This window comes from Sphaerodactylus townsendi, linkage group LG02 (genome assembly GCF_021028975.2).
Source record: "Sphaerodactylus townsendi isolate TG3544 linkage group LG02, MPM_Stown_v2.3, whole genome shotgun sequence".
In the NCBI taxonomy this organism is placed as follows: domain Eukaryota; kingdom Metazoa; phylum Chordata; class Lepidosauria; order Squamata; family Sphaerodactylidae; genus Sphaerodactylus; species Sphaerodactylus townsendi.
Window position 1 is genome coordinate 10,216,205 of NC_059426.1, and position 24,617 is coordinate 10,240,821.

General features: G+C 45.1%; 1 protein-coding gene across 1 annotated transcript in view; it reads left to right on the forward strand.

The window, feature by feature from the left end:
• The window catches only part of COL5A2 (collagen type V alpha 2 chain), a 140,779-nt gene that overhangs the window by 113,839 nt on the left and 2,323 nt on the right, over nt 1-24,617 (forward strand). Inside the window, exons 46-50 of the mRNA XM_048483707.1 lie at nt 525-632; nt 2,816-2,869; nt 6,676-6,783; nt 9,087-9,378; nt 12,608-12,795. Of these exons, the coding sequence (XP_048339664.1) occupies nt 525-632; nt 2,816-2,869; nt 6,676-6,783; nt 9,087-9,378; nt 12,608-12,795 (750 nt within the window). The remainder of the gene's footprint in view (nt 1-524; nt 633-2,815; nt 2,870-6,675; nt 6,784-9,086; nt 9,379-12,607; nt 12,796-24,617) is intronic.

A 24,617-nucleotide genomic window follows, 5' to 3' on the forward strand; every position in this document is an offset into this window, starting at 1 on the left:
GGAGGGCAGGTAGGCACTGCTGGACACAGCAGCGCCAGGCATAATGCTGGCTTGGCTCCCTGGGAGACGTTTTTGCTGTCCCCAGGGCTGCTTATAGCCCACGTCTTGAAGGGCCAGAGCATCCTCCCTCCAGCTTATGTGACATTTTCAATGGAGAAAGAGTCTCTTAAATTGCAGGAAGGCTACTTAGAGAATGGTTGGAGATACCCAGTTTTCTCCAGGATTGTTTTTGATTAAACATTTCATGCATTATCCAAACAATATATTATGTTATATGCATATAATAATATACAACCCTATATCCGTTATAACATTATATACATTATATAAATGATCCTACATTTCAGGCAAGATCCAAAAATCAAAATTTTTTAAATCCAGCCTGTACAGTGGGAGAGACTGACATTGCAAAAGAGAAGGGCATAAACCTGTTTATTTTTGCATTTCTAAACTCACTGAAATCAATGAGATGGACATGTGTTTAACATGGCTGCATTGTCGACTTTTCTACCCCCTGCTGGCAGGGACCCCAAGGGCCTCAAGGAGACAAAGGTGACAATGGAGATCGAGGGGACAGGGGGCAGAAAGGTCACAGAGGGTTCACTGGTCTTCAAGGTCTCCCCGGACCTCCTGTAAGTCATTCTTTCTCGTTTTGTTGTGTCGATATTTACATTTTCCATTAACAACAAATTTCTCATAATGTAGAGACATGTGCTTTGCATGAAGAGCCCTTCTGACCATAGTTTGCCCCACAGAGCAGCAGTGGTGTAGTGGCTAAGAGCAGGTGCACTCTGATCTGGAGGAACCGGGTTTGATTCCCAGCTCTGCCGCTTGAGTTGTGGAGGCTTATCTGGGGAATTCAGATTAGCCTGGACACTCCCACACATGCCAGCTGGGTGACCTAGGGCTAGTCACAGCTTTCCGGAGCTCTCTCAGCCCCACCCACCTCACAGGGTGTTTGTTGTGAGGGGGGAAGGGCAAGGAGATTGTAAGCCCCTTTGAGTCTCCTGCAGGAGAGAAAGGGGGGATATAAATCCAAAACTCTTCTTCTTCTTCTATTCGTTTCAATGGAGGAGTCCCTCCACAGAAATTAAGACAGAAGCCCTTATGGGTGGTATCTGCCGTTATTTTTCAGAATCCCCGTTCCCCACAGAAATTGCCGGGTTAGGGCAAGGTCAGCCTGAAAATAGGTTGTCAGAAGTGAGATGGCATGCAAAATATTTCCTAATTGAGGAGTCCCCAATCTTTTTGACTGGATGGGTGCCTTCGGAATTCTGACGCAGCATGGGGGGCACAGCCACAAAATGGCCGCCACAAAACGGCTGCTGCAGGAGGCAGGGCCAGCCAACAAAATGGCTGCCGCATCTTATCTTCAGTTACATAGTAAAGAGGCTTGTGCTGTGGTGGCAGCGGCTGCTCAAACAATGTTTTTCAAAACCTTCCCAGCCAATCAAATCTCCAATGGCCAATCAGAAACTGAGCTGAGTAAAAGCCCCATCTGGCCCAACCCACTTTTAAAAATCATTTAGTGGTTATATAATCCAACCACCACCGAGGGGTTGGCAAGCTGCATGATGCCCAGGGCACCGTGCTGGTGGCCCCTGTCCTAGCCAGTTTGTCCAAACAGACAAATACAGAGGCATAGCTAGGGAAAATGGAGCCCAGTGCAAAATCTGAGTTTCACTCCCCTCCGTTCATTTGTGTTTTTTGTATTTTTAGTGTTGTTTCAGTTGTTGCCCTGCAGGGGGTGCAGTTTTTAGGCTAGCAGCATCACAATTTCAGGGTATCTTCATGAGACTCTCTTGATGATACCAGCAAGGTTTGGTGAAATTTGGTTCAGGGGGTCCAAAGTTATGGACTCTCAAAAGTGTGGCCCCCATCTCCTATTAGCTCTCATTGGAAACAATGGGGGATGGGGCACCTCGTTTGGTAGTCCATAACTTTAGACCCCCTGAACCAAACCTCACCTAACTTGGGTGGTATCATCAGGGGAGTCTTCTCAAAGCTCCCTGAGATGTTGATGCTGCTAGCCTAAAAAAATGCACCCCCTGCAGGCCAAAAACTGGAAACACTAAAAAAAACAAAAAACAAACCTGAAATTTTTACCACCACCACCCCCGACGCAATGTGCACCCCCCCGGCACCCTTGTAGCTCCGCCTCTGGACAAATATAATTACTTTTCACCATACCAACAGCTTGAAGGAGCAAAATAGCCTCAAACTCACAATTGTAATCTAATGGGCTATGATGCTGTAAGCAGCCGGTAGCTGAAAGGGGTGTTACCGGGCAGAAAGCCCTCAGAAAACTGACTAAAGTCAGCTCCACCTCCGGAAATGACCTTGCACCACCCCCGTTGGCACCAGCATGGGCTCCTGTAGTGGAGGGGTGCTGGCTCAGTGGCAGCATTTGTGCCTGGCTGCCATGAAACCAGGCAATGCCCCACCGCTGGTGTTAGTGCCTATCTCCGTGGTGGCGAACCTTTGGCACTCCAGATGTTATGGACTACAATTCCCATCAGCCCCTGCCAACATGGTCAATTGGCCATGCTGGCAGGGGCTGATGGGAATTGTAGTCCATAACATCTGGAGTGCCAAAGGTTTGCCACCACTGGCCTATCTCAACAGTGTAGGTGTCACTGGACTGATAATGATGCCGGCAGCAGGCCTTTTGCCCCCCTCCCCCATTGCACTGTTAAAAGCCAGTCTATAACTGTTGAAAATTTCATGCATTTCCACACATAATGCACCATCTCAAATGAATGTATTTCCTTTTGTGGGATTAATAGGATGCTAACCAGTGTCCTTTCATGTGTAGGGTCCTATTGGTGAACAAGGCAATTCTGGGATTCCAGGTCCATTTGGCCCTAGGGTGAGTATCCCAGATATGGAAAACAAATATGGAAACAATTACATTTGCAGCTGAGTTTTGCTGTCGTGCAGATGGCGTTTGTTGATTTCAGAGTAACGTTGGATGAAATTTCCGTGCCTTATCATTAAGCAAGGGTATGCTCGGAGCAGTTCCTTCGCATGAGAATTCGAAATTAATTCTGGGATTTGGCATGGGTGCTGACCGGCGGAAGAGCTTAGCTTCCCTTTCAAATACCCTTCATGGTTTCTGAGATCTGTTTGAAAATATACAAGCACAATCTTAATGGGAAGGGAAGCAATTGCCCTGAATGTTAATTGACACTTCTTATTTAGTTACATTTTTTCTATTTGCAAATTATAAATATTTTCTCCTCGCGATGATTAACATCAAAGCGAGAATCCATACAAACATTAACAGAGTGAATCTTACCTTCAGCAACATTTTAGCTCAAAAAAGCCTCTAAAGTTTTTCCAAATGGTATTCTACAAAATCTTTAGACATTTCATTATATCTGTAGTTTTAAAATTAAATGGCTATAAAGATATTTCAGTGAAGGAAATTGTTAAGATATTAAGACTGATATTATTTTCTAAATTCATATTAATCCTACTATGTAGTAATATTCATCTTATTCAATATTGTTCTTTTAAACTTTTGTTTTTTTTAACCACTTTGTCAACCTCAATATAAATTAACTTAATACATTAAAATATCAATAATTTACATAAATTATACCTACCCTATTGTTTTTAAGAATAATTGCAAAGTACAATTTCCATTTTTCTTGAAACGCTTGATTTGGCCTTCTAGGAGCTGCAGTGGCGTAGGAGGTTAAGAGCTCGTGTATCTAATCTGGAGGAACCGGGTTTGATTCTACGCTCTGCCGCCTGAGCTGTGGAGGCTTATCTGGGGAATTCAGAGTAGCCTGTACACTCCCACACATGCCAGCTGGGTGACCTTGGGCTAGTCACAGCTTCTCGGAGCTCTCTCAGCCCCACCTACCTCACAGGGTGTTTGTTGTGAGGGGGGAAGGGCAAGGAGATTGTAAGCCCCTTTGAGTCTCCTGCAGGAGAGAAAGGGGGGATATAAATCCAACTCTTCTTCTTCTTCTTCTATTTACAAAGCTTGTTAGTTTTGACATTACTTCATATTCTCTCTGAGAGTATTTTCCCAATTTTCTTACTGAGGGTTTTTTTCCTGCTTTCAATTTAGTTGCCAGTACCATTGTGGCTGCTGTTATCTGCTTCTGAACAAGCTATAAATATTCTCCACTGCGTATTCCAATACCTTCTCTTGCCTCAAAGTTCCTTGCAAATATCATTGCCTTCCACACAGAAACCCCAATCAGCTGTTTTACAAATTAAGGAAACGTGTGCATGGCATTCAGACTTGCAGAAATTACAGCGATTTATTTTGAACGCCCAGTACAATGCACAGTTATTCCAGTTGAAGCCCACTGAATTGTTGAAAGCTATGGAATTAGAGAAGAAGGACTCTACAATGCATTGTGTAAATTGGGAGCTGTGTTTAGCAGGTTGGGGGTTTTTTGCGAGCAGAAGAATGTGCCCTTGAGTCGCTGTCAACGCATGGTGACTCCAACCACTGGGTATTCAAACAAAGAGTGGTAACTCCAGGCTTCCTTGGGGGTCTCCCATCCAACTATTTACCATGGTTGACTCTGCTTAGCTCCCAAGCTCTGACAAATTTAAGTTCCAATCCAATCCAAAAACCTTTATTAGGCATAAACCAGAAGGGCCATACATTCCAAGTACAAAAACAGGATCATTGTTATATATCTTGTAGAACATGGATTAGAAATGTAGCAACTGCTTCAGAAATTTCTACATTAGGGCTGTTCAATAGCTTAGACATTTTTAGTTTGTCTGAGAGAAACATAAATTCTAGAGGTAGTAAAGCTCCCAGATCGGTTCTAATATCATTTTACCTCGACCAGTAAAGCAGGATATGAGGGATTGAGTCCATAGCATTGGGACAGTACTGACAACAACGCTCACTTTGTGGGATGTTAATGAAACGACCTTGAAGATAGACAGAGGGGAAAAATTTAAGTTAATCTGGGCTATCCTGGTGAACTTTAGAAATAAATCCCATGTTGTTTAATGGGATTTACTCCTAGGAAACTGCCTTTAGGGTCACTCGATTTGACTCTTGTAGGATCGTACAGACTGACAAGATTTTCAGGTATAAGTTTTTAAGGGTCAAAACTAAAAGGTATCTGATAAAGAGCTTTGATTCTCTAAAGCTTTTACCTTGAAAAACTTGTTGTTCTTCATGGTGCTACTGGGCTTGAATCTGGCAGATCAATACAGTTACCCACCAAAATTGCCCGTAGGAGTGCAATCTTGGAGAGCCATCCTAAACAGATGTATTCTGAATCCTAATCACGTATGTCCAATAGGATTTGCTCCCAGAAAAGTTTTATTTGGACTGCATTGCTGATCACTGATATGAAAAATGGGGCCTGTTTTATGAGGGCAGGTTTTTAAAATGGCGTCACCATCACAGGGCAGTTCCTTTGTTTGATGGCTTTAATTCAGCGTCATCTCAGCTGAGGGTCCAATCCTGTCTGCTTCGTTAGGACTTGAACTGAAGTAAATGCATTTGGAATTGTGTCCCATTACTTTGTACTATACCTAGGTCTTCAGAGTGACTGGCATAGGGAATACAAAAAGATACTAAAATGTCCTGTACAGTAGTCCCCCAGCCTTGTAGTAGAATATGCTAATGTCATATGAATCTGTGTATCTGTGTATGGTTCTCCAGTTGCACAGTGGCAGATAGGAAGGTGCTCCAAAGGGTGATCACTACTGCACAGAGGATTATCGGCTGCCCTCTCCCCTCCTTGGAAGAACTCTATAATTCCCAAAGCGTAAAGAAAGCCCAAAATATTCTGAGAGACCCGTCTTATCCAGCACACTTTCTTTTTGAACTGTTACCATCCAGCAGACGATACAGGTCTATCAAAACTAGGACAAAGAGGCTTAGAGACAGCTTCTACTCTAGAGCTGTGGCTATGCTGAACTCCGTGGCTTCGTGTTGATGTGTTTGGGGCTGTGTAGGGATGGGTGGAGGAAGGGGAAAGTGAGGATGGGGTATGAGTCTGAAATTGTGTGCATCGAGGAATGCTGCTGTAAATTTCGTTGTGCGTGCACAATGACAATAAAATGCTTATGCTTATGTTTATGATCTTAAGGCAGATCCACAACTTACTGATTTCTTGTATGCAATATAAGGGAATGCCTCTAAATGATGCATCCAGTTGCTAGGATGCTTTGTAAGGAATGCTCACCCCCAAATCACCATGGGAGATCCCCATATAAATGGATTTGTGCTTCTTAGCCAATGTACGTTGGTACAAGTGCATCCATAGCTACACAAAAATGCTCAACCACCCATCTTTGAATTAATTGGGTTCCACCTTTAAGGCAGATGTGGATGTCCTTCCTCAGTTGGATCTGAGGTTGCCATCTCCTGGGGGGGCTGGAGATCTCCTGAAATTACAGTTGATCTCGAGATGACAGAGACCAGTTCCCCTGAAGAAAATGGCTGCTTTGGAGGACAGACTCTATCCATAAATCTTTGGGAATTCTCCAACTCTGACTTGATGGATCTGATGGAACCCTAGATGGAACCCTTGATGGAACCCTAGATGGATCTGATCACTGTCATATATGACTGGCCTAATGCTCAATGAGTATCATTCTGTGGAAAGTCATGGATAGAAAAACTGTTGTTAACATTTAATAGTTTGCATTTATTGATGGGGACATTTTCTCATGATACAGGGCCCTCCAGGTCCAATTGGACCTTCAGGTAAAGAAGGAAATTCTGGACCACTTGGGCCTGTTGGACCTCCCGGTGTAAGAGGAACTGTAGGAGAAGCCGGGCCTGAGGTAAACAATGGGAATTTTCTGTGGGGTTGGAGGAATTTCGGTATTCTGTACAATATCAAAATGAAGCTACAGGGAAGCTAGATATCAGACATCACTGTTCATATTCTCATGCACTGAAATGATAGGGGACTGGAAACTCTTTGCAAGGCTTTCAAAAGATAAGAAGACTCTCCATTTTTGGTTGGATGAAATAATAGGTAGTAATGAAAGTCTTTTGTTGCTATGGCTTTAAACCTTTCAACTGTAGTTTCCATTTGGATTAATTTGTTACACGTCATTTCAAGTATCTGAGGCCAAAAAGTTGTATATTTAGACATTTAGTACAGATCAAAGGGGAGGAGGTATACCCAGATACTTTCTGGTTCCTTTTCCGACAATCCCTGGAAGCAGGAAGTTGGTAGCACTTCGGGGGGAGGCATCTTCCCATAAGTCTTTTTCCTGCCTCCCCTTATGAGAGCCGAGGATTTAGAGAGCTCCTGGGATTTTGGATCTAGGAGTTCTTCAGTTGTACTTTTTCTTTCTTTCCCTCTTGTGTGCCTTCTGGGGTGCTCTTCCCTTTGTTAAAAAATAATTCTACCCTATGTTTGTTACTCAGAAGTAAATCTTACGAAGTTCTCTGAGGTTTAAGCATAAGATTATGCTGAAAAAGTATCACAGGAAAATTGTTTTATTTTACAATCAGAACATAATAAAGAGCCAGCTGGATCAGACCAGAGTGAAGGGCGATATGTTTATTTACAATATATAATCCTGTCAAGCAGAGTAACAAGCAGAAATGTGGATTGTGTGGCACGTTAAAGAATAATAGTTATCTCTCAAAAGACCAGCCGTTTTTATCTCAGAAGTTCATAAACATGAAGAGAACTTTAACTGAGGCCCTTTCCGCTGGGGCCCGAATGTGGCTGACACTGGGGGCAGCAAAAGCGCTGGTAGTCAGCGGGCCGCCGATTAACATTACAAATTAAGGCGCAGCTCGCAGCCTCCAGCTCACGCTGCCCGACCGGCGCCAAGCCAGCATTTCCAGAGTGCACTGGGAAGCGCACTTTTCTGGAAACGCCAGCTGGAAGCCCCTCCGGCGCTTCCCCCCACTCCCTCCCTTCACTTACCTACTCTCCGGCCCTCTGGCACGTCGCCGGGGCCTGGGGACACCCCCCCCCCGCTCTGCGACACGGAAGCAGGCACTCAGGGCAGGGGAGGCATGTCCCCAGGCCGAGCGATCTGCGCCGGAGGGCCGGAGAGCAGGCTAAATAGAGCTCGACCAGGCTGTGGCCCGGTGCGCCCAGCAGCGCCGCCGCGTCTTCCTGGTTTCTTTCTGGAGACCGATCCCATGCGGGACCCCGGTCCGGCGGCTGCCTCGAGGTCAGCGTCAGCAACGCCGACTCCAAACTCCTTCCGCCTCCACGTCGCTTGGAAAGGGCCTGAGAGAGAAAAATAAACAGTATATGCATGTCAACAAGGTTATCACAGCATGTATGCTCGTTGCATTCCGCGAGCTCATTGTTTGTTACAGTTTGGTTGTGATAGTAAGCCTGTACAGTATCTTTAGTCAAAAGCACTTTTACATAGCATTGGTTAGCAGAACACAGAGAAACGTCTGTTGTCTCAGTCAGGTCAGGGAACAACAGAACGCTACCAATGGTTTTTAACTGTCACCTTTAGGAAAATGTTCGGCATGCAGCTTCCCAGAATCCCCTGCTGCTTGTGCTGCTGCATGCAAACAAGGCTGAAAATTCCAACACAGAGTCCATCTAGTCCAGCACTCTGCTACTCGCAGTGGCTCACTTGCAGGATGTGAAAGCAATGGCCTTCTGCTGCTGCTCCTCCTCCTGAGCACCTGGTCTGCTAAGGCATTTGCAACCTCAGATCAAGGAGGATCAAGATTGGTAGCCATCGATCGACTTCTCCTCCATAAATCTGTCCAAGCCCCTTTTAGAGCTATCTAGGTTAGTGGCCATCACCACCTCCTGTGGCAACATATTCCAAACACCAATCATGTGTTGTGTGAATAAATGTTTCTTTTTTATTAGTCCTAATTCTTTCCCCCAGCATTTTCAGTGTACAGTTGTTACTCAGTAGCTATCTTCCATAATTCAAAATGAAAATGCAGTTTTCCTCTATCCTGAAAACACATTTATTGTATTAAAGAGCACAAAACATGTCACTTTCCACTGGTAGTAACGCAATGATGTCATAATAGAATAGTAATAATTGTTTTGAGCATATCATTCTTCATGTGCTTTTGTTCCAAATATATACTTGTGCAACCGTGAGTTCAGTCTTTCTCTTATTATTTTGACTTTTAGGGTCCCCCAGGGGAAACTGGGCCCCCGGGGCCCCCCGGACCTCCTGGCCACCTAACAGCTGCCCTTGGTGACATTTTGGGACATTACGATGATGGCCTTGTTGACCCACTGCCAGAATTCTCAGAAGATGAAGCTGCCCTCGATGATAACAATAAAACTGATCCAGGAGTCCATGCCACACTGAAGTCGCTTAGTAGCCAAATCGAAACAATGCGTAGTCCAGATGGGACCAAGAAACACCCAGCACGGACTTGTGACGATCTGAGGCTGTGCCATCCATCCAAAAAGAGCGGTGGGTATTTTTAACAGATACAGGTACAGTTTACTGTCTTGCCCAAAGACTGTTACAACCAAATGGTCACAGCGACCCACAATAAAATCAGATATAATTTCAAAACAGATAAAATCAGTTATAAAAACAGATTTTAAAATCAAATGCAAGTATTTCCCAAATTAGATAGAGGTCTGGCTCCAATTTTCTTAGCTCCCAGGGCAGAAAGTGGCACTTTTTAAGAAACAACAGGATTGTTATCAGAAAGAAGAAAAGAAAGCTTCTCCAAATCACTGAAAAAATTAATTTGTTAGTAAGGCAGCAAGAACTGTGAATCTGGGTTCTTTATAAAGAAAGGCAGCAGTATAACACGTAATGAGGTAGGTCCTCAGATTCTGAAACTCCACAAAGACAAAGGCAGGAGGCCGTTGGGAGTTTGGGCATAGCGTCTACTTAAGACAGTTGCTGACGCAGTTTAAAATTGAATTGATGTAACAGTTTCTCTGAGATTGTACATGGTAATTTGTTTACAGCAATGGGCTCTGTCATGGTCCCTTTTGAATAACCTAAACCCGTGGTGGCGAACCTATGGCACTCCAGATGTTCATGGACTACAATTCCCATCAGCCCCTGCCAGAATGGCCAATTGGCCATGCTGGCAGAGGCTGATGGGAATTGTAGTCTAGGAACATCTGGAGTGCCATAGGTTCGCCACCACTGACCTAAACCATGGAGAAAACTTAGATTGAGAAATTAGCTTTTTGGCAGATGTGGTATCTCACCTAAGCATCCAGTCATGTATGAGCAGAAGAAAGAGGAAGGGGGAGGAGGGGTAGTAGTAGTAGTAGTAGTAGTAGTAGTAGTAGTAGTAGTAGTAGTAGTAGTAGTAGTAGTAGTAGTAGTAGTAGTAGTTTGGATTTATACCCCAGCTTTCTCTCCTGTAAGGAGTTCCAAAGCAGTTTACAAACTTCTTTCCCTTCCTCTCCACACAACAGACACCTTGCGAGGTAGGTGAGGCTGAGAGAGTTCTAGTTGAAGGTCACCCAGCAGGCTTCATGTTTAGGAGTGGGGAAACAAATCTAATTAATCAGATAAGAGTCCGCCGCTCATGTGAAGAAGTGGAGAATCAAACCCAGTTATCCAGATTAGAGTCCAGTTGAAGTTGCAGTTAGAAAATCAATGGGATGATTTATTTACAGATTAGAGTCCACCTGCTCCTAACCACTACATCACACTGGGTTGGTTAAAAAAAATCAGTCATTGCTCAGTCTGAATAGACATCTATGAGAAGGAATGGCTAGGAGGTTGGATTGGAAATCTGGGATTTGGGGCAGTGGGGTTCATAATCATGTTCTGCCATGGAAATTTGGACAGTTTTCCTTGGTCTTGTCAAAATGTCTCAGGTTAATCTACCTCACACAGTGGGGGGTGGGGGGGGGGAGTTGTTGAATAGGGAATAAGAAACCATTTGGTGTCCCCGCACAGGAAAAAAGTAGAGTGTAAACAAATACAAAAGCTTAAGCACAGATGTAGCAGCTCTAATTTATTTATTCATTTGTTTGTTTATTTCATTTATATCTCCACCTTTCTCCGCAGTGGAGACCCAAGGTGGTTCCATGATTCTCCTCCCCTCCATTTTATTCTCATAACAACCCTGTGAGGTAGGCTAGGCTGAGAGTGTGTGTATGACCCACACCAGCTTCCATGGCAGATCAGGGATATGAATTTGCATTTCCCAAATTCTAGTCTGATACTCTAACCACTACACCATGCTGGCTGTCTGATAGCCCAAACTAGTTTAATGCCATCAGATCTTGTTGGCTGCTTTGCTGGGGCAGGCAATGGCAAACCACCTCTGCTCATCTCTTGCCTTGAAAACCCCACGAGGGATTGCCACGAGTCAGCTGTGGCTTGATGGCACACTTTGCCTTTTCCAAGCACAGAGATTTCCCATGATAGCACTATACGCAGCATGTGCAATGTTTAAAAGCTCATAAACAATTTAGTTCCCCTTCTGGTAGGATTTGTATATATGCCAGAGCAACACATTTCTCCCTTTGGCACTTGCCTCACTGTCAGATCAGAGAATCCGTTCAATTTCTGAAAACACTTTAAGGATCATAGAATCATAGGCCATTTCCACACGGCCACACTGGGGGGTGCGGCGGTGTATACAACACCAACACACACATCCCTGGGACCGTTCGCACGAACGGTACCAGTAAAGGCAGGGAAGACGGCGCAGTGCTGCGCCGTCGCCCTAACAACATACCTTCCCTGTGATCTTCCGGCGTGTCCCCAGGCCTGGGCGATGTGCCGGAAGGTCGCAGGGAAGGTAAGTCGTTCGGGAAAGGGGGGGATGGCGCCTTCCAGCTGCTGCCATTCACATGGCAGTGGCTGGAAACTGCTGTTTTCCAAAAACCTCACTCGGGGAGCTAGGTGGGAAAATGGCGACTTTGCGCCGCTGGAGGGAAGCGAGGGCGGCGCGGCTGCGATGCAGCTGCACCCCCCATGCAAACAGCTCCCTAGGGACGGTGTTTTTGCCGTCCCTAGGGTGCTGTTATTGGCCCGTGCGGAAAGGGCCTTAGAGTTGGAAACGACCCCAAGGGCCATCACGTCCAACCCCCTGCATTGCAGGAACACACAGTCAAAGCACTCCTGACAGCTGGCCATCCAGCCTCTTTTTAAAAACCTTCAAAAAAGGAGACTCCACCACACTCCAAGGTAGTGCATTCCACTGTTGAACAGCCCTTGCTGTCAGGAAGTTTTTCCTGATGTTTAGGTGGAATCTCTTTTCCTTCACCTTGAACCCATTACTCCTGGTCCTAGTCTCTGGAGCAGCAGAAAAGAAGCTTTCTCCCTCACCAACATGAAATCCCTTCAAATATCTAAACATGGCTATCATGTCACCTCTTAACCTTCCCCAAACTAAACAAACCTTGCTCCCTAAGTCTCTCCTCGTAGGGCATGGATTCCAGACCTTTTACCATTTTGGTTGCCCTCCTCTGGACCCATTCCAGCTTGTCAATATCCAGATGACCTTTTCTCTCCCTTTGCAGGGAAAACAAAGAAGATCACTGTATGTTTAGCTTTCCTTGAGTGATCTTGTTCCTCCCTGCCTTTCTCCACCCGACCACAGCACTTTCTCCCACTCTTTCGGCTTCTCGCTGAATCTAACCTAGATCTCAGTCTAGACTGATATAGACTGGATTGTCTCCTTCCTCTCAAATTTCCTACTTTTTCTTTGCAGGAGAGTATTGGGTTGACCCTAACCAAGGTTGTGTGGAAGATGCCATCAAAGTATTCTGCAATATGGAAACCGGCGAGACATGTATTTCTGCAAACCCAGCTAGTATTCCACGCAAAACATGGTGGACCAGTAGGTCAAATGAACTAAAGCCTATATGGTATGGATTGGACATGAACAGGGGTTCACAGGTAACTTCATCATTTCATGTCAAGATTTTCTTTAGAAAGTTTCTTCATTTCATAATAAATTCTATTTGTGAAAGGAACGTTATAAATATGGTCTGCTCAAACTTGACTGTCCATTTCGTTGTTAACGTATGGAATGTAGGTAATGTTGTGTAATGTGTGGATCACTGATTTTTAAAGCAGAAATTGTGCAGATGTCAATTAATACACACTGTATAATATGAACCTCTGAAGATGCCAGCCACAAATGCAGGCGAAACTTCAGGAGACGATGCTACTAGAACACGGCCACACAGCCCGGGAACCACCCAACACCCCAATACACAAACTGTAGATTTTCATTTCTATGCTGCAGTTGGGCTTTGTTGTTTTAAACATTTATTCATTTTCTTCCCTCAGACATTGTGGAGTCAATTTAGCCAACATTTTATTTGCCTTTGAGAGCCAACATGGTTTAGTGGTTAAGAGCGGTGGATTCTAATCTGGAAAGCTGAGCTTGATTCCCCGCTCCTCCACACAAGCGGGGGACTCTTATGTGGTGAACTGGATTTGTTTCCCACTCTACCACATGAAGCCTGCTGGGTGACCTTGGGCTAGTCCAGTTCTCTCAGAACTTTCTGAGCCCCTCTAACCTCACAAGGTGTCTGTTGTGGGGAGAGGAAGGGAAGGAGTTTGTCTCTTTACAGGACAGAAAGGCATGGTATAAATCCCAAATCTTCTTTATCTAAATCTTCTTAGGAGATTTAGATACCACCTCTCCTGAAGTCTGGTCAAGTGAAAACAATAAAATAAGATAAAAACATCCTAACTTATCAATATAAGAACAAACAAGCCATTAAAACTAGTCGTGGGATCCAAAAATTTTAGTAACAGGTTCCCATGGTGGTGGGATTCAAACTGGCGGCATAAGCCAATGTGGGTCTGGGTGGGGGGCATGATGGGGGGGCGTGACCAGGCATTCTGTGGGCGGGGCTGTGGTAAGGACGCTTAACCGCTGCGCCGGTCCTTAGTGAGAGGAAACGAATGCACGCAGGCGCAGGCTGCCACGCACGCCGGTGCACCTCCTGCTAGACTGCTTCAAGTTCTGCGCGCTACTGCTACGAGGAGGAGAGCATTAACTAAGGAAAAAATCACGTGTCAAAATCACAAATGAGTAACCCCCTCTCGGCACGCACAAATGATTAGTAACCGACTCTCGGGAACCTGTGAGAACCTGCTGGATCCCGCCTCTGATTAAAACCACACAGTTAAAACAAAGCCATTAAAAACAGCCATCGAAAACACTAACAGTATCTGTAAAATGAATTGTAGACCAGAAAGGAGACCATATGGCAAGATAAAAGCCCATAATTAAAAGACTGAGTAACCAGAAACATTTTTTGGCCTGGTGACTAAGGGACTTGTGTGGTAATTACACCATAGCAAGCAGGATGTGGGGCAGGCATCCCTAGAAGAACTATCTCTCCCTGGGGTGGGGGCTCTGAACCAATTGTGATCATCAGCCAATGAAACTCCAGTTTAAATAGGTAGAGGAAAGAAAAAACTGCTTCTCGCAGACAATCCGGAAACCAGTGTCAATTTAGTCAGCATTTTATTTGCCTTTTAGTACTATTTGGGTAGGCATAGGGGAGAAAGATTGTTATTAGGTGATACATATGCAAAAGGCAGAAGCACCACACATACCTGGAAATTTTCTGAGGCTGGGAGAAGGAAACCTACACCTTTGAGGGAACCTGTTTTTGGTAACCAGAACTTGTAAATCTGCTAAACTGAAACGAACTTTCTGGCTGAAAGGAAGAAGAAGAAGAAGAAGAGTTGATGTGTTTTGGGGCTGTGTAGGGATGGGTGGAGGAAGGAAAGTGAGGATGGGGAGTATGATTCTGAAATTGTGTGCATCGAGGAATGCTGTTGTAAATTTCATGAAAGGCACAATGACAATAAAATGCTTATGCTTATGCGTTTATGAGTCTTAAAGAGGCAAGATCCACAACTTACTGATTTCTTGTATGCAATATAAGGGAATGTCTTCTAAATGATGCATCCAGTTGCTAGGATGCTTTGTAAAGGAATGCTTCACCCCCAAATCACCACATGGGAGATCCCCATATAAATGGATTTGTGCTTCTTAGCCAACGTACGCGTTGGTACAAGTGCATCCGCTAGCTACACAAGTAATGCTCAACCACCCATCTTTGAATTAATTGGGTTCCACCTTTTCAAGGCAGATGTGGATGTCCTTCCTCCAGTTGGATCTGAGGTTGCCATCTCTCAGGGGCTGGAGATCTCCTGAAATTACAGTTGATCTCGAGATGACAGAGACCAGTTCCCCTGAAGAAAATGGCTGCTGTGGAGGACAGACTCTATCCATAAATCTTTGGGAATTCTCCAACTCTGACTTGATGGGTGGATCTGATGGAACCCTCAGGATGGAACTCCCTTGATGGAACCCTAGATGGATCTGATCACTGTCATATATGACTGGCCTAATGCTCAATGAGTATCATTCTGTGGAAAGTCATGGATAGAAAAACTGTTGTTAACATTTAATAGTTTGCATTTATTGATGGGGACATTTTTTCTCATGATACAGGAGCCCTCCAGGTCCAATTGGACCTTCAGGTAAAGAAGGAAATTCTGGACCACTTGGGCCTGTTGGACCTCCCGGTGTAAGAGGAACTGTAGGAGAAGCCGGGCCTGAGGTAAACAATGGGAATTTTCTGTGGGGTTGGAGGAATTTCGGTATTCTGTACAATATCAAAATGAAGCTACAGGGAAGCTAGATATCAGACATCACTGTTCATATTCTCATGCACTGAAATGATAGGGGACTGGAAACTCTTTGCAAGGCTTTCAAAAGATAAGAAGACTCTCCATTTTTGGTTGGATGAAATAATAGGTAGTAATGAAAGTCTTTTGTTGCTATGGCTTTAAACCTTTCAACTGTAGTTTCCATTTGGATTAATTTGTTACACGTCATTTCAAGTATCTGAGGCCAAAAAGTTGTATATTTAGACATTTAGTACAGATCAAAGGGGAGGAGGTATAACGGTGATAATTTCTGGTTCCTTCCTCAGAGCAATCCCTGGAAGCAGGAAGTTGGTGATTGTTAGCACTTGGGAGAGCATCTTCCCATAGAAGTCTTTTCCTGCCTCCCTTATGAGAGCCGAGGATTTAGAGAGCTCCTGGGATTTTGGATCTAGGAGTTCTTCAGTTGTACTTTTTCTTTCTTTCCCTCTTGTGTGCCTTCTGGGGTGCTCTTCCCTTTGTTAAAAAATAATTCTACCCTATGTTTGTTACTCAGAAGTAAATCTTACGAAGTTCTCTGAGGTTTAAGCATAAGATTATGCTGAAAAAGTATCACAGGAAAATTGTTTTATTTTACAATCAGAACATAATAAAGAGCCAGCTGGATCAGACCAGAGTGAAGGGCGATATGTTTATTTACAATATATAATCCTGTCAAGCAGAGTAACAAGCAGAAATGTGGATTGTGTGGCACGTTAAAGGTAATAATAGTTATCTCTCAAAAGACTCAGCCGCTTTATCTCCGGAGAAGTTCATAAACATGAGAGAGAACTTTAACTGGGAGGCCCCTTTTCCGCTGACAGGCGGAATGTGGCCGACCTGGGACGGCAAAACGCTGTCCGGCAGGGCCGCCATTCGCACAGAGTAAGGCGAGCTCGCCCACCACGCTTCATGCCCGGATCGGGCGCCAAGCCAGCATTTCCAGAGTGCACTGGGAAGCGACTTTTCACCTGAACGCTTGTGCTGGAAGCCCTCCTCGGCGCTTCCCCCACTTCCCTTCCTTCACTTAATACTCTACCGGCCCCTCTGGCCAGCGCGTCGCGGGAGCCTGGGGACACTTCCGCTCTCTGCTATTAACGGAAGCAGGCACTCAGGGCAGGAGTATTGTCCCCAGAGCCCGGACGATCGCCGGAGGGCCGGAGAGCAGGTAAGTCGACCAGGTGACGGTGCCCAGCAGCGCCGTCTTCCTGGTTCTTTCTGGAGACCGATCCATCGCGCGGCCGGTCCAGCGGCTGCTCCATCGGTCAGCGTCCTTGCCAGCAACGCCATCAAGCCCTTCCATCGCCTCCCGTCGCGAGGAAGGAAAGGGCCTGAGAGAGAAAAATAAACAGTATATGCATGTCAACAAGGTATCACATGTATATCGTTGCATTCACGGCTCATTGTTTGTTACAGTTTGGTTGTGATAGTAAGCCTGTACAGTATCTTTAGTCAAAAGCACTTTTACATAGCATTGGTTAGCAGAACACAGAGAAACCTCTTTTGTCTCAGTCGGTCAGGGAACAACAGAACTACCAATGGTTTTTTAACTGTCACCTTTAGAATGTTCATGCAGCTTCCCAGAATCCCCTGCTGCTTGTGCTGCTGCATGCAAACAAGGCTGAAAATTCCAACACAGAGTCCATCTAGTCCAGCACTCTGCTACTCGCAGTGGCTCACTTGCAGGATGTGAAAGCAATGGCCTTCTGCTGCTGCTCCTCCTCCTGAGCACCTGGTCTGCTAAGGCATTTGCAACCTCAGATCAAGGAGGATCAAGATTGGTAGCCATCGATCGACTTCTCCTCCATAAATCTGTCCAAGCCCCTTTTAGAGCTATCTAGGTTAGTGGCCAATGTACCACACTCCTGTGGCAACATATTCCAAACACCAATCATGTGTTGTGTGAATAAATGTTTCTTTTTTATTAGTCCTAATTCTTTCCCCCAGCATTTTCAGTGTACAGTTGTTACTCAGTAGCTATCTTCCATAATTCAAAATGAAAATGCAGTTTTCCTCTATCCTGAAAACACATTTATTGTATTAAAGAGCACAAAACATGTCACTTTCCACTGGTAGTAACGCAATGATGTCATAATAGAATAGTAATAATTGTTTTGAGCATATCATTCTTCATGTGCTTTTGTTCCAAATATATACTTGTGCAACCGTGAGTTCAGTCTTTCTCTTATTATTTTGACTTTTAGGGTCCCCCAGGGGAAACTGGGCCCCCGGGGCCCCCCGGACCTCCTGGCCACCTAACAGCTGCCCTTGGTGACATTTTGGGACATTACGATGATGGCCTTGTTGACCCACTGCCAGAATTCTCAGAAGATGAAGCTGCCCTCGATGATAACAATAAAACTGATCCAGGAGTCCATGCCACACTGAAGTCGCTTAGTAGCCAAATCGAAACAATGCGTAGTCCAGATGGGACCAAGAAACACCCAGCACGGACTTGTGACGATCTGAGGCTGTGCCATCCATCAAAAAAAAAAAAAGAGCGGTGGGTATTTTTAACAGATACAGGTACAGTTTACTGTCTTGCCCAAAGACTGTTACAACCAAATGGTCACAGCGACCCACAATAAAATCAGATATAATTTCAAAACAGATAAAATCAGTTATAAAAACAGATTTTAAAATCAAATGCAAGTATTTCCCAAATTAGATAGAGGTCTGGCTCCAATTTTCTTAGCTCCCAGGGCAGAAAGTGGCACTTTTTAAGAAACAACAGGATTGTTATCAGAAAGAAGAAAAGAAAGCTTCTCCAAATCACTGAAAAAATTAATTTGTTAGTAAGGCAGCAAGAACTGTGAATCTGGGTTCTTTATAAAGAAAGGCAGCAGTATAACACGTAATGAGGTAGGTCCTCAGATTCTGAAACTCCACAAAGACAAAGGCAGGAGGCCGTTGGGAGTTTGGGCATAGCGTCTACTTAAGACAGTTGCTGACGCAGTTTAAAATTGAATTGATGTAACAGTTTCTCTGAGATTGTACATGGTAATTTTAACCAATGGGCTCTGTCATGGTCCCTTTTGAATAACCTAAACCCGTGGTGGCGAACCTATGGCACTCCAGATGTTCATGGACTACAATTCCCATCAGCCCCTGCCAGAATGGCCAATTGGCCATGCTGGCAGAGGCTGATGTAAATTAACTGTAGTCTAAAGGTAATCATCTGGAGTGCCATATAGGTTCGGCCTATACCACTGACTCTAAAACCATGGAGAAAACTTAGATTGAAAGAAATTAGCTTTTTGGCAGAGATGTGAGTATCTCACCTAAAAGCATCCCAGTCATGTATGAGCAGAAAGAAAGAGGAAGAGGGAGGAGGAGGGTAGTAGTAGTAGTAGTAGTAGTAGTAGTAGTAGTAGTAGTAGTAGTAGTAGTAGTAGCAGTAGTAGTAGTAGTAGTAGTAATTTGAATTTACACCCCATCTTTCTCTCCTGTAGAGAGTCTCAAAGCAATTTACAAACTTCTTTCCCTTTCCTCTCCACACAACAGACACCTTATGCGAGGTAGGTGTTGAGGCTGAGAGGAGTTCCTAGTTGAAGGAAGGTCACCCATGCAGGCTTCATGTTTAGGAGTGGGGAAAATAAATCCTAATTAATCAGATAAGAGTCGCATGGCTCATGTGAAGAAGTGGAGAATCAAACCCAGTTATCCGTGATTAGAGTCCAGTTGAAGTTGCAGTTAGGCACCTCAATGGGATGATTTATTTACAGATTAGAGTCCACCTGCTCCTAACCACTACATCACACTGGGTTGGTTAAAAAAAATCAGTCATTGCTCAGTCTGAATAGACATCTATGAGAAGGAATGGCTAGGAGGTTGGATTGGAAATCTGGGATTTGGGGCAGTGGGGTTCATAATCATGTTCTGCCATGGAAATTTGGACAGTTTTCCTTGGTCTTGTCAAAATGTCTCAGGTTAATCTACCTCACACAGTGGGGGGTGGGGGGGGGGAGTTGTTGAATAGGGAATAAGAAACCATTTGGTGTCCCCGCACAGGAAAAAAGTAGAGTGTAAACAAATACAAAAGCTTAAGCACAGATGTAGCAGCTCACCAATTTATTGTATTCATTTTGTTCTGTTTATTTCATTTATATAATACTCCACCTTTCTCCCATGAGTGGGAGACCCAAGGTATTCCATGATTCTCCTCCCCTCCATTTTATTCTCATAACAACCCTGTGAGGTAGGCTAGGCTGAGAGTGTGTGTATGACCCACACCAGCTTCCATGGCAGATCAGGGATATGAATTTGCATTTCCCAAATTCTAGTCTTATACTCTAGCCACTACACCATGCGGGGTGTCTGATAGCCCAAACTAGTTTAATGCCATCAGATCTTGTTGGCTGCTTTGCTGGGGCAGCGAGCAATGGCAAACCACCTCTGCTCTATCTCTTGCCTTGAAACCCCACGAGGGAGGTTGCTACCGCGAGTCAGCTGTGGTTGATGGCACACTTTGCCTTTTCCACAGCAATGGGATTCCCATGATAGCACCATATAATGCAGCATGTGCAATGTTTAAAAGCTCATAAACACTTTAGTTCCCCTTCTGGTAGGTTTTGTATCTATGCCAGAGCAACACATTTCTCCGCCTTTGCAAATTTTCGCACTCACTGTCAGATCAGAGAATCCGTTCGAGAATTTCTTGGAAAACACTTTAAGGATCATAGGAATCATAGGCCATTTCCACCACCACGGCCACACTTAAAAAAGCGGCGTGTATGCAACAACCAACATTATCACATACTCCCTGGGACCGTTACGCCACTAACGGTACCAGTAAGAGGTAGCAAAACTTCGCCAGGTTGCTGCGCCCGTCAGCCCCTCTTCTTTGCTCCACCTTCCTGTGATCTTCGGCGCGTGTCCCCGTGGCCTGGGCGCGATGTGCCGAAGGTCGAGGGAAGGTAAGTCGCTTCCAGAAGGGGATGGCTTTTCCAGCTGCTGCCATTCACATGGCAGCGGCTGGAAAATGCTGTTTTCCAAGAACCTCACTCGGGGAGCTAGGTGTGAAAATGGCGACTTCTGCGTCATTGGAGGCGGCGGTAGCGGCTGCTGTCCCCTGTCCATGGCGTATGCTAAAATTTCATGTAGTCAGCTCCCTGTGGGGCGGGTGTTTTGCCGGCCCCCTAGGGTGCTGTTATTGGCCCACGTCTTGCAACCCGGAAAGCGGGCCTTAGAGTTGGAAGCGCACCCCAAGGGCCATCACGGGCCCAACCCCCCCCGTACGTGAACACACAGTCAAAGCACTCCTTGACAGCTGGCCATCCAGCCTCTTTTAGTAAAACCTTCAAGCAAAAAAGGAGACTCCACCACACTCCAAGGTAGTGCATCTCCACTGTTGAACAGCCCTTGCTGTCAGGAAGTTTTTCCCTGATGTTTAGGTGGAATCTCTTTTTTTTCCTTCACCTTGAACCTTAATAATTCTGGCTGGTCCTAGTCTCTGGAGCAGCAGAAAAGAAGCTTTCTCCCTCACCAACATGAAATCCCTTCAAATATCTAAACATGGCTATCATGTCACCTCTTAACCTTCCCCAAACTAAACAAACCTTGCTCCCTAAGTCTCTCCTCGTAGGGCATGGATTCCAGACCTTTTACCATTTTGGTTGCCCTCCTCTGGACCCATTCCAGCTTGTCAATATCCAGATGACCTTTTCTCCCTTTGCAGGAAAACAAAGAAGATCACTGTATGTTTAGCTTTCCTTGAGTGATCTTGTTCCTCCTCAGTCTTCTCCAATCTCTAATTCACAGCACTTTCTCCCACTCTTTCGGCTTCTCGCTGAATCTAACCTAGATCTCAGTCTAGACTGATATAGACTGGATTGTCTCCTTCCTCTCAAATTTCCTACTTTTTCTTTGCAGGAGAGTATTGGGTTGACCCTAACCAAGGTTGTGTGGAAGATGCCATCAAAGTATTCTGCAATATGGAAACCGGCGAGACATGTATTTCTGCAAACCCAGCTAGTATTCCACGCAAAACATGGTGGACCAGTAGGTCAAATGAACTAAAGCCTATATGGTATGGATTGGACATGAACAGGGGTTCACAGGTAACTTCATCATTTCATGTCAAGATTTTCTTTAGAAAGTTTCTTCATTTCATAATAAATTCTATTTGTGAAAGGAACGTTATAAATATGGTCTGCTCAAACTTGACTGTCCATTTAGTTGTTAACGTATGGAATGTAGGTAATGTTGTGTAATGTGTGGATCACTGATTTTTAAAGCAGAAATTGTGCAGATGTCAATTAATACACACTGTATAATATGAACCTCTGAAGATGCCAGCCACAAATGCAGGCGAAACTTCAGGAGACGATGCTACTAGAACACGGCCACACAGCCCGGAAACCATACAACACCCCAATACACAAACTGTAGATTTTCATTTCTATGCTGCAGTTGGGCTTTGTTGTTTTAAACATTTATTCATTTTCTTCCCTCAGACATTGTGGAGTCAATTTAGCCAACATTTTATTTGCCTTTGAGAGCCAACATGGTTTAGTGGTTAAGAGCGGTGGATTCTAATCTGGAAAGCTGAGCTTGATTCCCCGCTCCTCCACACAAGCGGGGGACTCTTATGTGGTGAACTGGATTTGTTTCCCACTCTACCACATGAAGCCTGCTGGGTGACCTTGGGCTAGTCCAGTTCTTGCAGAACTTTCTGAGCCCCTCTAACCTCACAAGGTGTCTGTTGTGGGGAGAGGAAGGGAAGGAGTTTGTCTCTTTACAGGACAGAAAGGCATGGTATAAATCCAAAATCTTCTTTATCTAAATCTTCTTAGGAGATTTAGATACCACCTCTCCTGAAGTCTGGTCAAGTGAAAACAATAAAATAAAATGATAAAAACATCCTAACTTATCAATATAAGAACAAACAAGCCATTAAAACTAGTCGTGGGATCCAAAAATTTTAGTAACAGGTTCCCATGGTGGTGGGATTCAAACTGTGGCATAGCGCCAATGGGTCTGGGTGGGGCATGATGGGGGCGTGACCAGGCATTCTGTGGGCGGGGCTGTGGTAAGGACGCAACCACTGCGCCGGTCCTTGGGCGGGAAACGAATGCACGCAGGCGCAGGCTGCCACGCACGCCGGTGCACCTCCTGCTAGACTGCTTCAAGTTCTGCGCGCTACTGCTGAGAGGAGGGGCGTAACTAAGGCAAAAATCACGTGGCAAAATCACCAATGAGTAACCCCCTCTCGGCACGCACAAATGATTAGTAACCGACTCTCGGGAACCTGTGAGAACCTGCTGGATCCCGCCTCTGATTAAAACCACACAGTTAAAACAAAGCCATTAAAAACAGCCATCGAAAACACTAACAGTATCTGTAAAATGGACCTTAGACCAGAAAGAGACCATATAATAAAGATAAACGCCCTTAATTAAAAGACTGAGTAACCAGAAACATTTTGGCCTGGTGACTAAGGGACTTGTGTGGTGAGTACATCGCAAGCAGGATGTGGGGCAAGCATCCCTAGAAGAACTATCTCTCCCTGGGGTGGGGGCTCTGAACCAATTGTGATCATCAGCCAATGAAACTCCAGTTTAAATAGGTAGAGGAAAGAAAAAACTGCTTCTCGCAGACAATCCGGAAACCAGTGTCAATTTAGTCAGCATTTTATTTGCCTTTTAGTACTATTTGGGTAGGCATAGGGGAGAAAGATTGTTATTAGGTGATACATATGCAAAAGGCAGAAGCACCACACATACCTGGAAATTTTCTGAGGCTGGGAGAAGGAAACCTACACTTTTGAGGGAACCTGTTTTTGGTAACCAGAACTTGTAAATCTGCTAAACTGAAACGAACTTTCTGGCTGAAAGGAAGAAGAAGAAGAAGAAGAGTTTGGATTTAAATCCCCTCTTTCTCTCCTGAAGGGGCTTACAATCTCCTTGCCCTCCCCCGCTCACAACAAACACCCTGTGAGGTAGGTGGGGCTGAGAGAGCTCCGAGAAGCTGTGACTAGCCCAAGGTCACCCAGCTGGCATGTGTGGGAGTGTACAGGCTAATCCAGGGGTAGGGAACCTGCGGCTCTCCAGATGTTCAGGAACTACAATTCCCATCAGCCCCTTTCAGCATGGCCAATTGGCCATGCTGAAAGGGGCTGATGGGAATTGTAGTTCCTGAACATCTGGAGAGCCGCAGGTTCCCTACCCCTGGGCTAATCTGAATTCCCCAGATAAGCCTCCACAGCTCAGGCGGCAGAGCTGGGAATCAAACCCGGTTCCTCCAGATTAGATACACGAGCTGTTAACCTCCTACGCCACCACTGCTGTTAACCCCCTACACCACCAATAGCTCAGGCCGTTTCCGCACGGCCCATTAACGACGGCCTGGGGGCGGTAAAAACACCGCCCCCGGTCAGCCGCTCGGCGACGTTTCCAGCAGGCGCTTCGACGGTGACACCGTGAGTGGGCGGGACGGGATGCCAGGGAGCTCGGTTAAGGGTCGTAGTTCTAGCAGTAGCTCTCCCGATGCTTCGCCTGCATCTGTGGCTGGCATCTTCAGAGGATCTGAAGATGGATCCAGATGGATCCAGAGGATGCCAGCCACAGATGCAGGCGAAACGTCAGGAGAGAATGCTGCTAGAACACGGCCATACAGCCCGGAAACCACACAGCACCCAAGTGATTCCGGCCGTGAAAGCCTTCGACGACAGCTCAGTGTTTATTTACTGTCCTTTAGCCAGTATTTAATCCCTTGGGAGGAAAGGTTGTAACTACTGGGTCACAGTTGAGAATCCTTTTTGCCCATTTAAGCTGAAATATTCCATATATAATTGCTTACTTTGTCACATTCCTTTTCTTTTCATTAAATAAAATGTGTTTTGCTCAGTGAGGTGTTTAGTAATAGGGAAATTAAAACTTACCTCATAAATGCATCTAGTATTGATATAAAAGTGTCAGAATAAGAGACCTGTGGGGGCAAGAGCTACCAGTACTTCAGTGTAAACACATGTCACCCGTTCTCATGAATGCGGACCATTGGTGATTCAAAGATAACGAGAGGTTAGTGTGAGGAAAATGCCA